This window comes from Myotis lucifugus, unplaced genomic scaffold, assembly GCF_000147115.1.
Source record: "Myotis lucifugus unplaced genomic scaffold, Myoluc2.0 scaffold_7, whole genome shotgun sequence".
Classification (NCBI taxonomy): domain Eukaryota; kingdom Metazoa; phylum Chordata; class Mammalia; order Chiroptera; family Vespertilionidae; genus Myotis; species Myotis lucifugus.
In genome coordinates, this window is record NW_005871055.1 from 13,821,803 (window position 1) to 13,835,307 (window position 13,505).

General features: G+C 39.6%; 1 protein-coding gene across 1 annotated transcript in view; it reads left to right on the plus strand.

Moving 5' to 3' along the window:
• The window catches only part of LRRC63 (leucine rich repeat containing 63), a 110,207-nt gene extending 100,216 nt beyond the window's left edge, over positions 1-9,991 (plus strand). The window contains exons 8-9 of the mRNA XM_006083647.1: positions 599-838; positions 9,835-9,991. Of these exons, the coding sequence (XP_006083709.1) occupies positions 599-838; positions 9,835-9,991 (397 nt within the window). The remainder of the gene's footprint in view (positions 1-598; positions 839-9,834) is intronic.
• Positions 9,992-13,505: the final 3,514 nt, after the last annotated feature.

Consider the following 13,505-nt stretch of genomic DNA (forward strand, 5'->3'; position numbering starts at 1 on the left):
CTTCTGGGAGAAAGCAGCCCCTGAGTTCTTACGCTGATGCCAGGCAATCCAGTTCCTCCCAGAATGTCCCAGGTTCCTTTTAAGCCACCACTCCAGTGCTGGAGCCCAGAGGTATGGAGTCCAAGTAAGTCTGTGTGCCGGCCCTTTAAGAGGAATACCTGAGACTCTAGCAACCTCTGTGCCACTCATCCACAACTGCACTGGATTTTACAAGCCTGAAGTTATGGGGACTTCTTTTCCCAGCTCTGGAACCCTGGGATAAGGGTCTGGTGTGGGCTAGGATCTCTTGCTCCTCACAGGAGGCCTCCACAGCCATGACATCCCTCCTGATTAAAAAAAAAAAAGCCACACATTGGTGTTGGACCATCCCATTCCACCCTCCAACCCTCATACCAGTCTCAATGTGCTTTCTTCTTTACTTCTCTAATTGTAGGACTTCCATTCAGCCAGATTTCAGGTAGTTTTAAATGATGGTTGTTCTGTATTTTAGTTGTAATTTTGATGTGGTTGTGGAAGGCAGTGAGTGCGGCATTTACCTATACTGCCATTTTGGTTGTCTCATAAATTCCTTTTAATGTATGGTTTTCTTTATTTGCAGGTCACTTCAAAAATTGGTTGTTGATGGGAATGAACTGACATCTTTTCCATCTGGAATTTTGAGGCTTCATCTGGAAAAAATCCGTTTTGAAAATACCTTCACTATTCCTTGTCTTTGGAAAGAAAATTCTTTGAATAGTCCACAGCGTCTTACTCAGCTTACTGCTTTGTTCTTTTTAAAAAATAATCTACGTAAATATTATGATGAGATCCCAGATGAAATTCAAATGTTACTAAACTGGTAAGCAAATTCTAAAACCCTTTTAACCAAAATGCACTTTTAAGCATTACAATTTTCTTTATTACAGGCTCACATAATAGGTTTCCTATGAACACACACACACACACACACACACGCCTCACATCACACACCACACATGAAAATATATGCACAATTCTTTAAATTGCTCCTTCTGGCTCTTCAGGCATAATAATGTAGTCTGAATTCAGCCCATCTTCTATCAGTAAAGTTATTACTTAAATCTAATGTGAGATACAGATTGCTAAGGTATAGCTGGCAACATCTATACAGTTGTAGTATAACTCTTTTCTATGAATCACTAAGGACATAATGTGCATTCTTCAAAAAAAAAAAAAGGAGACTCTTTAGTCCCATGTACACTATGCAGGGAAATGCTTTACTCTATTCTAACTTCTTAGAGACCAAGAATAGAGCAGACATATATAGAGCAACTTCTTTTACTCCAAGATCAATGGCCAGTGTGAGAATCATTGTCTAATCTCAGGACTAAGCCACACACTTTCAGTCTACTCAGGCTTATCTCTTATTTCCTTCAGGTGGTTTAAAACTATTTTTATCACAGTAGTGATCATCAGTGCTTATATTATTGATTTAACAAATATTTGTTGTATGCCTAAGGGAAATGGTTTCTTAGGAGTATATAAATTAGCAATATTGACTCAATAAAAAGCATAAAACCTGAACAGATTAGTAACTGTTGAATACGTTTAAAAAGGTGATTAAAAATGTACCAGTAAAAACTAACAAGACCCCAAAGTGTTCAATTTTATTTTATTTTTTAATCTTCACCCAAGGATATATTTATTGAGTTAGGAGAGAGAGAGAGATGAGAGAGAGAGAGAGAGAGAGAGAGAGAGAGAGAGAGAGAGAAACATCAATTGGTTGCCTCCCATATGTGCCCCAAACAGGGAGTAAACTCGCAACCTAAGTATGTGCTCCCAATAGGAATTGAACCTGCAACCATTTTTTGTGTATGGGATGATGCTCCAACCAACTGAGCCACCCAGCCAGCTGGAGCCAAAGTTTCTAGTGTTATGCATTGAGATGTCAGTTCTTATGAGATTTGAATGCACCTAAGAAAGTAAGAAAAATCTCCAAGGACAAAATAAATAAATAAATAAAACCTAACTAGTGAATGGTAAATAGATATGAGACCAAGAGATTTGAATTCACCACAGATTTTTGTGAGAGAATGTCCTCAATTTAGACTTTGAATATTCAAAAAATTAAGCTTAAATGAGTATTATTTTACAATTTAAAGAAATTTCCAAATATATGAGAAAATAAGCCACCAAGAGTAAAAGTCAGCAAAAACATTCAACAGATATACTGTAAATCACTTAAGATGTAACATATTAGAATTATTTACAGGATATGAAATAGCTATTTAAGTGTTTAAAAAAAACATAATTTCAAAAATGCTTAAAGAATAAAAGACCATTAAATATGACAAGACAAATATGAAAAAGAAATTTTAAATGAAATAAAATTCTGGAAACTAAAAAGTATAATAGTTGATATTAACTTGATTTATTGGTGAGAAACATAAATATGTATAATAAATAGCAATAAATATGTATCTATCAATAATCATTTTAAATGAAATTAGATTAAATGCTCCAGTCAAAAAACATAGGATAGCTGAATAGATGAGACAATAAGACATATATATTTGCTGTCTATAAGAAACGCATTTCAGGTCAAAAAGCACACACAGTCTGAAAATAAAGGAATGAAAAAAATATGCCATGAAAATGAAAAAAAACAACCTGGGGTAGTAATACATATATATCAGACAAAATGACTTTAAAACAAAAGCTTGGAGAATGGAAAATGGCGGCAGAATAGGCAGCAGTGTCGTGCACCTCCTCCTAGGGCCAGGCTAGAAAAGCAACTAAATCAGATAACATCCACCCTGAATTAACAAATTAGATACAGCTGAGGAGACAATCCTATCTAATAAAGAGGGAATATGCAAATTGACTGTCACATCATCACAAAATGCCGGCGCCCACAGCAGAGGCGGGGGTTTCCATAACACAAGATGGCTGCGCCCACAGAGGAGACCAAGTTCCCATAAAAAGCTTTAATGAGCAGTCAGCAGGGACCTGAGGCTGTGTGGCACTGGGCCAGGGCAGGGGACCTCAGGCAGCAGCCCCCGCCCCGGCACCAGGCTGGGGAACCTCAGGCAGCACCCCCCCACCTGGCGGGGCTTGACAGAGGACCTCAAGGTGTTTCCCTTGCCCTAGTGCTGGGCCGGGGTACTTCAGGCTGCTTCCCCTGCCCCAGGCCGGGGGACCTCAGACCGTGCCCCCCAGCCTGGTGCCGAGGGACCTGAGGCTGTGCCCTCTGCCTGGCACTGTACCGGGAGACCTGAGGCTGAGCCCCCTGCCCTACAGGGCTTGACAGGGGACCTCAGGCCATGCCCCTGCCCAGTGGGGCTTTATGGGGACCTCAGGCTGCGCAGCCTGCCCTGGTGCTGGGCTGGGGGATCTGAGGCTGTGCCCCCCTCTCAGCACCAGGCCAGGGGACCTGAGGCTTCATCCCCCCATCTGGTGGGGCTTGACAAGGGTGAGGCCAGCCGGGTCTGGATCTCACCCAATGCGGGTGGGGCTGGCTGGAGCTGGGTCTTGTGCGATTTTGAGGTGCTGCGGGTGGGTGGGGACTTGACTTTGGGTCCCATGGCGCACCCCAGACTCTGACAGGAGGAAGATTTTCATATACATTTTACTAATTTTCTTTAATCTCTGACACTTCTATTATAGAGAAAGGGCAAATAGCAATATTAAAATATTTCCTTTAATTAATTCCCTTTTAATGTGCATGAATTTCGTGCACCGGGCTACTAGTTTTAAATAAAGAAGGGCAGAGGAGAACGCCATTTCCCAGCCATACCCGTGTGAAACCACCACTGTGCCCCAGCAGTGAGTGGCCCATTACCTCCCGGCAGGCTCCCAGACATCTGCAGGGAGCACTCATCGCCAGAGTGAGCTCCCACACCACGGCTCCTCACCAGCCCGCAGAGACCCAGTGTCCTAGGATCTGGCTCTAAGACCCTGCAGTGAGCGCAAGCCAGGGGGAATCTTGTGCCCCACCCCCACCACAGACCCCAGAACTGTGCTGCTAGCCTGACCTGGAGCCACCTGGTGCCCTCTCCTGCCTCATCCCTGGGACCTGCTGCTGTGGCAACCCAGAGCACACCCCACTCTGGGTCACAGGAGAATGGGCACTGTGCAACCCAGAGCAATCTATACAACCCAGAGCAACTGGTACCCACTCTACCCCGGCCCCCTGGACAGCCCTGCTGGGGTGACCCAAAGCTACTCACACCCACTTTTACCCTGGTCTGGGAGGGGCAACCCAGAGCAACCTGCCCGCTCCACACCGGCCCCCAGGACAGTCCTGCCAGGGCCATCTGGAACAACCCAATGTGCATCTCACTCAGGGCAACAGGAGAGCACAGACTGAGCAACCTAGGGCAACCCGCCCCAGCTCCACACTGAGTAGAGGTGAGTTGAAGCAACCAGTGCTCCTCTCACTCCAGGCTACAAGAAAGTGAGGACTGTGAAACCTAGAGCAACCCACACCCAATTCACCCTGAGCCCAGAGTCTTGCTGCAGGGGCAACCTGGAGTAACCCAGCACGAGCCCCACTCAGGCCACAGGGAGCTCTGACTGTGCAACCCAGAAAAACTCACAACCGCTTCTCCCTAGCCCCTGAGACAGTCCTGCAGGGGCTATCCAGAGCAAACCGCACACGTCGTCTCACTGAGGCCACAGGAGAGCACTGCCAGGGTGATATAGAGCAAGTCAGTGTGCCCAGTCAGGGGCCACAGGACCGTGCTGCAAGTGCACTGACAGAAAAGAAGAAATAGAAAGGGAAGAAAGAACACAGGCATAAAGAATAAAAATGGCTACAAATAAGTACCTATCAATAATATCATAAAATATGAATGGACTAAATGCTCCAATCAAAAGACATAGAGTGGCTGAATGGATAAGAAAACATGAACCATATATATGCTGTCTACAAGATACCCACCTCAGAACAAGGGATTCAAACAGACTAAAAATGGAGGGATGGAAAAATATTTTCCAGGCAAATAAAAATGAAAAAAAAGCTGGGGTAGCAATATTTATATCTGACAAAATAGACCTCAAAGTGAAGGCCATAACAAGAGATAAGGAAGGCCACTTCAAAATACTAAAGGGATCAATACAACAAGAGGATTTAACTCTGGTAAATATATATGCATCCAATGCGGAGTACCCAAATACATAAAAAGACTTTGGGAAGATAACAAGGGAGAGAGCGACAGCAATACAATCATAGTAGAAGATCTTAGTACCCCATTGACATCACTGGATAAATCCTCTAGACAAAAAATCAGCAAAGAAACAGCAATTCTAAATGACTCACTAGATCAGATGGGACTTAATCTACATCTTCAGAACATTTCACCCAAAAGCTACAGAATAGACATTCTCCTCAAGTGCACATGGGACATTTTCAAAAATAGACCACATATTGGGTCACAGGCAAAGTCTCTTCAAATTCAAGAGGATTGAAATCATATCAAGCATCTTTTCAGATCACAATGTCATAATATTAGAAATCAACTACAATAAAAACAATAAAAAATTCAAACACTTTGAGGCTAAATAGCACGTTATTAAATAATGATTGGGTTACCAAAGAGATTGAAGAAGAAATAAAAAACATTCTGGAAACAAATCACAATGAAAACACGACAATCCAAAATCTATGTTCTGAGAGGGAAGTTCACAGCATTGCAAGCCTACCTCAAAGAATAAGAAAAACTGATAATAAATTATTTAATGCTACAACTTAAAAAATTAAAAAGAGAGCATCACGAAAAGCCCAGAGTGAGCAGAAGGAAGAAAATAATAAAGATTCGAGTGGAAATAAATGACATAGAGACAAAAAAAGAAAGAAAGAAAGAAAGAAAGAAAGAAAGAAAGAAAGAAAGAAAGAAAGAAAAGAAAGAAAGAAAGAAAGAAAGAAAGAAAGAAAGAAAGAAAGAAAGAAAGAAAGAAAGAAAGAAAACCAAGAGCTGGTTCTTTGAAAGAATAAACAAGATTGGTGAACCTCTAGCCAGGCTCACCAAGAAGCAGAGAGGACCCAAATAAACAAAATCAGAAATGAAAGAGGTGAAATAACAACAGACCCCACAGAAATACAAAGGATTGTAAAAAAAAATACTATGAACAACTCTATTCCAACAAACTGGTCAACTTAGAGGAAATGGACATATTTCTAGAAAAATACAGCCTTCCAAAACTCAACCAGGTAGAATTTTAAAAAAAAATTTGAATAGCCTGATAACTATGGAGGAAATTGAAGCAGTAATCAAAAAACTTCCAGCAAACAAAAGCCCCAGGCCAGATGGCTTCACAAGGTAGTTTTACCAAACATTCAAAGAATTAAAACCTATTAGACTATTCCAAAAAATTCAAGAGGAAGTCAAAATTCCAAGTTCTTTCTATGAAAGCAGCATTACCCTAATTCCCAAACCAGATAAAAACACTAAAAAGAAAGAGAATTACAGGCCAATATCCCTCATGAACATAGATGCCAAAATCCTCAACAAAATTCTAGCAAACCAGATTCAGCATTACATTAGAAAGATCTTACACCATGACCAAGTGGGATTTATTCCAGGGATGCAAGGCTGGTATAATATCTGCAAATCAATAAACGTGATACATCACATAAACAAATTGAGACAAAAATCACATTATCATATCAATTGATGCAGAAAAAGCATTTGACAAAATCCAATACCCTTTCTTAATAAAAACTCTCAGCAAAGTAGAAATAGAGGGATCATACCTCAACATAATAAAAGCCTTATATGACAAACCTATAGGCAATGTCATACTCAATGGGCAAAAACTAAAACCATTTTCCCTAAAAAAAGGAACAAGAAAGGGATGCCCACTTTCACCACTCCTGTTCAACATAGTGCTAGCCATAGTGATCAGACAAGAAGAAGAAATAAAAGGCATCCAAATTGGAAAAGAAAAAGTAAAACTGTCATTATTCCCAGATGACATGATATTGTACATAGAAAACCCTAAAGACTCCATCAAGAAACTACTTGACTTAATAAATAATTTTGGCAATGTAGCAGGATACAAAATTAACACACAGAAATTTATGGCTTTTTTATACACCAACTAGTGGGCCGGTGCACAAATTCGTGCACATTGAAAGGAAATTAATTGAAGAAATATTTTAATATTGCTATTCGCCCTTTCTCTATAGTAGAAGTCTCAACCAAATTCATGATCAACAATGACAGATCAAAACACACATGCGGAATTGGCGCCACCAAGAGCTTTATATGTATCATGCATGCATGAGTCAACTTAGCCTTTTATATGTATAGAATAAACTGCTTAATTAGACCTGCTTTCTGATTTAGCTAAACTTTTTCTAGCCCAATGAAGCACCCCAACTTCTCTTTCAGGTAATTGTCAGCAACACAGCAGTAAATATCAACATGAAGCACATTATTATTATAGATAATGCAGGGAGAACAAAGGGTAAAATATTTAACTGCAGCAGTGTTTGACTATATTCTGTGCAGTGAGAAAACCTGAAATCATTTTTAAGGTCCACCATTTCTTTCTTCTTTTCAGTCAGGTCAAGTTTTTAAGCTTTCTAAATCTCCGTTTTCTGACTAATGAAAAGAAAATAGGATTCTACTAAGTCTCCTATCTCCAGGACTTCTGTGAGGATCAAATGAGATGAGGCATGGGAAAATGCTTCACAGACATTTAGTTAGAGTGTAAAATGTTTCCACCTGTGTTCCTGGAACTCCAAGGAGCCTAGTCGCTAGGGAGAGGAAGCCGGGCATTGCTATGTGCCATCATTACCCAGCACCCACAGCAACCATTTCAGAGCGGGGCTGGGCTATGGGCTGCATTTTGTGTCATGGGGTCTCAGCAGTGTTGGCTGCAAGTTGGTGGGCTGGCATCTCAGGGTGGTGGTGGGGCCTGTATCCCTCTCGGGGGAAACCTAGTGTTGCTTTCTGGGCACCAGGTCTATGGTGCTGTTTCTTTATGCTTGTCATGGCAGCTCCTGCATTGAGCATCTGCCCCCTGGTGGTCAGTGCACATCATAGCGACTGGTCAGAAGGTGGGAAGAACACTTAGCATATTAGCCATTTATATAGATAGATAATGAGCTCCTTTCAATACTACCTGAGTTTATGCAAGTAAGATGGCTCTTAGGGGTCTCTAGGTAGCTTCAGGGTAGGGAATGGTTGCCAGAAGATCAAGCTTTGATTAGAAGGTTGGAACATTTAGCTTCACCCCCCTCCACCTCAGGAAAGGGAGGTGAGAGATGCTGGAGATTGAGTTCAATCATCAATGTCCAATTATTTAATCAGCATGCCTACTGAATGAAACTTCCATAAAATCCCCTAAGCAACAGGGTTCAGAGAGCTTACAATCTGGCAAACATATCTGGTGCCTGGAGAGTGGCACACTCCAACTCCATTGGTACGGAGACTCCTGCCCTCAAGACTATTGCAGGCCTCACTTCATTTAGCTATTCATTGGTATCCTTTATATTAAACTGTAATAGTAAGTACAGCATTTTCCAGAATCTTGAGTTGTTATAACAAATTATCAAACATGGTAAAGGGGCATCACTGGAACCCCTAATTTGTAGCCAAGTGGAGAAAAATGTGTGTAACCTGGGGGACCCATACTGGTCACTGTATATTAAGTGAGGGCAATACTGTAGGACTGAGCCCTTAAGCCTATGGAGTCTGGCACTTACTCCCAGTAATTACTGTCAAAATTTAATTGAATTGACTTTTAGGACACCCAGTTGACGTCTGCAATAAATTAAACATTGTTTGATGTCAGAAGAAACCTCTAACAAATATGTAGTCTTCATGCTTTAAATGTCATGCAAATGTCAAAAAATATGTCATTCTTCAACTGTTTTTTATTCTCAACATTTTTAAGATTTGTCCATATTGATTTTATATAAATTTAGTTAATTAACTCTTGTATAGTTTTCCTCAGATTGAATATTTCTAAGCTATTCATTCTTTCTCCTGCTGGTGAACACTTGAATTGGTTCCAATTTTACTATTGCTAAGAAGTCAACAATAATGATTTTAAAACATAGCTCCTTATGTAAATTTGCAAGTGTCTCTAGGTTATAGAGTATGTGTATCTTCACTTACATAGAAATCGCCAAATTGCGCTCCAACATGATCATACCAATTTATATGCTACCAAGAAATTGTCAGAGTCCCTGATGGTCTCATCCTGATCAAATTTTGCACTCTCTGACTTTTGTATTTTGCCCATGTGATTATTGTGAAATGATATTTCTGTGCTAGTTTGTTTTTATTCTCTGATCACTAATGAGATTGAGAAGTTTCTCATGTTCTCTGGATATTCAGGTTTCTTCTTCTGTGAATAGTCTGTTCATGTGCCAATGTTAATGTGCTAATGGGTTAATGTCCTTTTAAAAAACTGACTTTTGAACATTTAAAATTATATATATGGACACTAGTTCTACACTAGTTTATGTTAATTCCTCTATTTTTAAAATAACATTTTCGAATTATAAAAATAACACATTTATTATAGAAAATTTTGAAAATACAGAAAAAATTTATAAAGAAATTTAGAATTACATGTGATTACACTGTCCAAAGATAATTACTGTTTTTCATTTGGGATCTATCTTTAGAGTGTTTTCTTACTATAAATCTATACTTTTTTATTTAAAAAAACAGTTTGTTTTATACTCACATATCTACTAACTTTTAATTGTTCACTTGCATCTGTCTTAGCTCCTCAATTATATAAGATCAATGATGATAAAAATCATATTTTCTATTACATTGAGACATAGCATCAACAAAATGTCCTTTCTTTAGTAGAAATTTACTAAATATTGATTTAATACTTATTTAATTGCAGCACATCCAGATGTGAATGGTGTGATGGTCCCAAGTTTGATGAAGGTTATCGTGTTATCCAATCCTGCAATGTTTTTGGAGCAACACACCTTCCTGTTATGTTTCATGTCTGTTCTTCTTCCTGTTACAGAGAAGTACTTGAAAACAGTGTTTTTTAAGATAGTATTCCTGGTGAAAGAGTAACTCCAAATTCTGAGTTGATGATCATACAATGATTTTTGAATCCCACTTTAAAAGCCATTAAAGTTTATGTAAATACCAATTCATTTCGTTGAGAGTACAGATTCTGTATGAAAGACATTAGCATCTTCTCACACTCATATGAATTTTCTTCGTAATTCTACCTCCTTATGAAAGTTTGTGATTGTTAGGGAGTTCTTGCAGAATAATTAGTTAAGAAGGATTAATGAAGGTTTTTGAATTTCAATGAAGATCTATAAAATTTATTTCAGACAATTTTTACTATAAAAAGAAAAGTGTTATATTCTTCTGCAAAAAGCATTTATCTTAAAAATGGCCTTTCACGCATCCATTCTGATAACATTTCAAACTCATCAGTGGGGTTTTGCCTCATATAGCTTCAACGTGATGTATCCAAGCTTTCAACATTTGTGCATTTCTATGGAAATTTATCCAGTGCCAATCATCTGAATTGTGGATTGCTTCTGGGAATAAAAATTTACTTCCAACCCTGGCTGGTGTAGCTCAGTGGTTAGAATGTTGGCTCCCACACTAAAGGGTCACAGGTTCAATTCCCTGTCAAGAGCACATACCTGGGTTGCAGATTCCATCCAGGGCACATGCAGGAGGCAACCAATTGACTTGTCTCTCTCACATCAATGACTTTTTTTCCTCTCTTCCCCTTCCTCCCTCCCTCCCTCCTTCCCTCCCTCCCTCCCTCCCTTCCATTCTCTCTAAAAATAATTGGAAAAATATCTTTGAGTGAGGATTAAAAATAACAAAAAATTAATTCCACACAGACATGCTCCCAGGACTAAACAGAAATTAAAACTAAAATACAAAAACCCACCCTGAATTATAAACTGAAGACTAGCTGGAGAGAACCCTGATAACCAAAGTCGGAAAGTGGAGACTGCATAGAGACTGGTAGGAAGGGTGGAGGCAAAAAAGGGCTGACCAGGCTCCCACAGACAGCAACTAAAGTTCTAAAGAGATATCTCAGCTGTTGGGGGTTGCCACTGAGAACTCTGGGATCTAATCCCCAAGCTGCCCCTCACCTCTAGCAGAGAGCACCAGAACTCAGAAAGATGCCTACATAACATCTGGCTATGAAAAGCAACAGGGTTGCTGCCTGTCAGGGAGAGAAAGCTGGAAATGCAGGCACCCTCTTAAAGGGCCAACAGACAAAATTTAGAGCATAGCCACTCACCTTGGACTCCAGCAGAGGAAGGGCAGAGTGGAATGGAGTTGTGTGTGTGCAGAAGCCAGGGTGGGTGGCTATGGGTAAGAGCTTGGAAGGCAGAAACCCCAGTTTCCTGTACTGAGGTATTCCCTCATGCCACAGAAGTCATCTTTCTCAGGCAAACCTTTGCTATCCAGGCAGTTTTTTGCCTGGGGGAAATACAGTTGACTCACCCTATCAGAAAACCGTTTGTTATACCCTGTGGAATTCCTGAGGCTCATTAAGGGCCTGAGAATAACAATTAGCCTTCAGGCAGAAACAATTACCCCATCCTGTGGAAAACCTCTTGCCACATCTGTGGACAATTGCCTGAGGCTACTCAAGACTGAATACAATCAGTCTGCAGGCAGAGGTGGGACTCTGGAGGCTTTGAGTTTTTGCCTGATCTAATTAGTCAGAAACAGCATTTAACACTGTCCTGCATTAGAGATTGGGAGGCATAGCAGATATACCTCATACATAGTCACAAACCCAAACAGGCAGCCAAAATGGGGAGAAAAACAACCCCCAAATGAAAGAAAAGGCAATAAGAGCAAAGGAATTTGTTATCTACAAAGGAGCTCCCATAAGGCTATCAACCGATTTCTCATCAGAAACTCTACAAGCTAGAAGTACTCAAGGTAATGAATAGCAAGGATCTGAAACCAAGATTACTATATCCAGCAAGGCTATCATTCAAAAATAGATGGTGAAATAAAGAGCTTCACAGACAAAAAAGGCTAAAGGAGTTTATCACCACCAAGCTAGCATTGCAAGAAAAGCTAAGGGGACTGCTGAAATGAGAAGAAGAAATAGAGGGAGAACCTAGGCATACAGAATTAAAATGGCAATAAATAAGTACCTATCAATAATAACCTTAAATGTAAGGTTAATGTAAATGTATTAAATGTTCAATCAAAAGACATGCGGTGGATACAAAAACATGACCCACTTTTCTGCTTTCTATATGAGAACCTCCTCAGAACAAGACTCACACAGGATGAGAGTGAAGGGATGGGAAAAAAAATTTCCATACAAATGGAAACAAAAAAAGCTGGGGTAGTAATTATAGATGTTCCCCATATCCTCCCCTACCCCAGGGCCACCTCAACCCAGCCCCTGATCCTCCTGTCCCTTGGCCTTTAACATTGTCTGTGTCCATGGGCATATATATTTTTTGGCTAATATCTTCACCTTATTTTATCAAGAGCCCCCACAAACCTCTCCCCTCTGTTATTTGTCAGTCTGTTCCATATATTCATGCTTCTGGTTCTATTTTGTTTATCAACTTATTTTATTTTTTTCTTTAGATACCACATATAAGTGAAATAAAGTATTTGTCTTGCTATGACTGGTTTAGTTCACTCAGCATAATAATCTCCAGGTCCATCCAGGCTGTCATAAAGAGTAGAGACTCTTCTTTTTTAGAGCTGTATAGTATTCCATTGTGTAAAACTACCACAGCTTTATCATCCACTCATCTACTGATGGGCATTTGGGCTGTTTCCAGATCTTGGTTATTGTAAATAATGCTATAATAGGGGTGTCTATATTATTTTTGGTTGGTGTTCCAGGATTCTTAGGATATAGCCCCAGAAACAGGATTGTTAGGACAAACAGCAGTTCCATTTTTAATTTTGGGGGGAAATTCCATACTGTTTTTCACATTAGCTGCACCAATCTGTATTCCACCGACAGTACTCTATGGTTCCCTTTTATCCCCATCTTTGCCAGCACTTGTTTGTTGATTTATTGATGGTGGCCATTCTAGCAGGTATGAGTTGATATCTCATTGTAGTTTTAATTTATATCACTCTGGTGATTAATGACGTTCAGCTTTTTTTTTTCATATGTCTATTGGTCATTTGTATGTCTTTTCTGAAGAAGTGTCTATTCAGGCCCTTTGCTTATTTTTAAATTAGATTGTTTGTCTTCCTGGTGTTGAGTTGCATATGTTCTTTATTTATTTTGGAAGTTAAACCCTTATTGGATGTATCACTGGCAAATATGTTCTCCTATGCAGTAGGTTTCCTTTGCATTTTGTTGATGATGTCTTTTGCTTTTTATATTTATGTAGTATAATTGGTTTATTTTTTCTTTTGTTTCCCTTGTTGTAGGAGATACATAGGCAAAAATATTGCTCCAAGTATGTCTACAATTTTACTGCCTATGATTTCTTCTAGGATTTTTATGATTCTAAGTCTAACATTTAAGTCTTTAATGCAGTTTATTCATGTGTATGGTTTAAGTAGGTGATCTAGTTTCTTTTC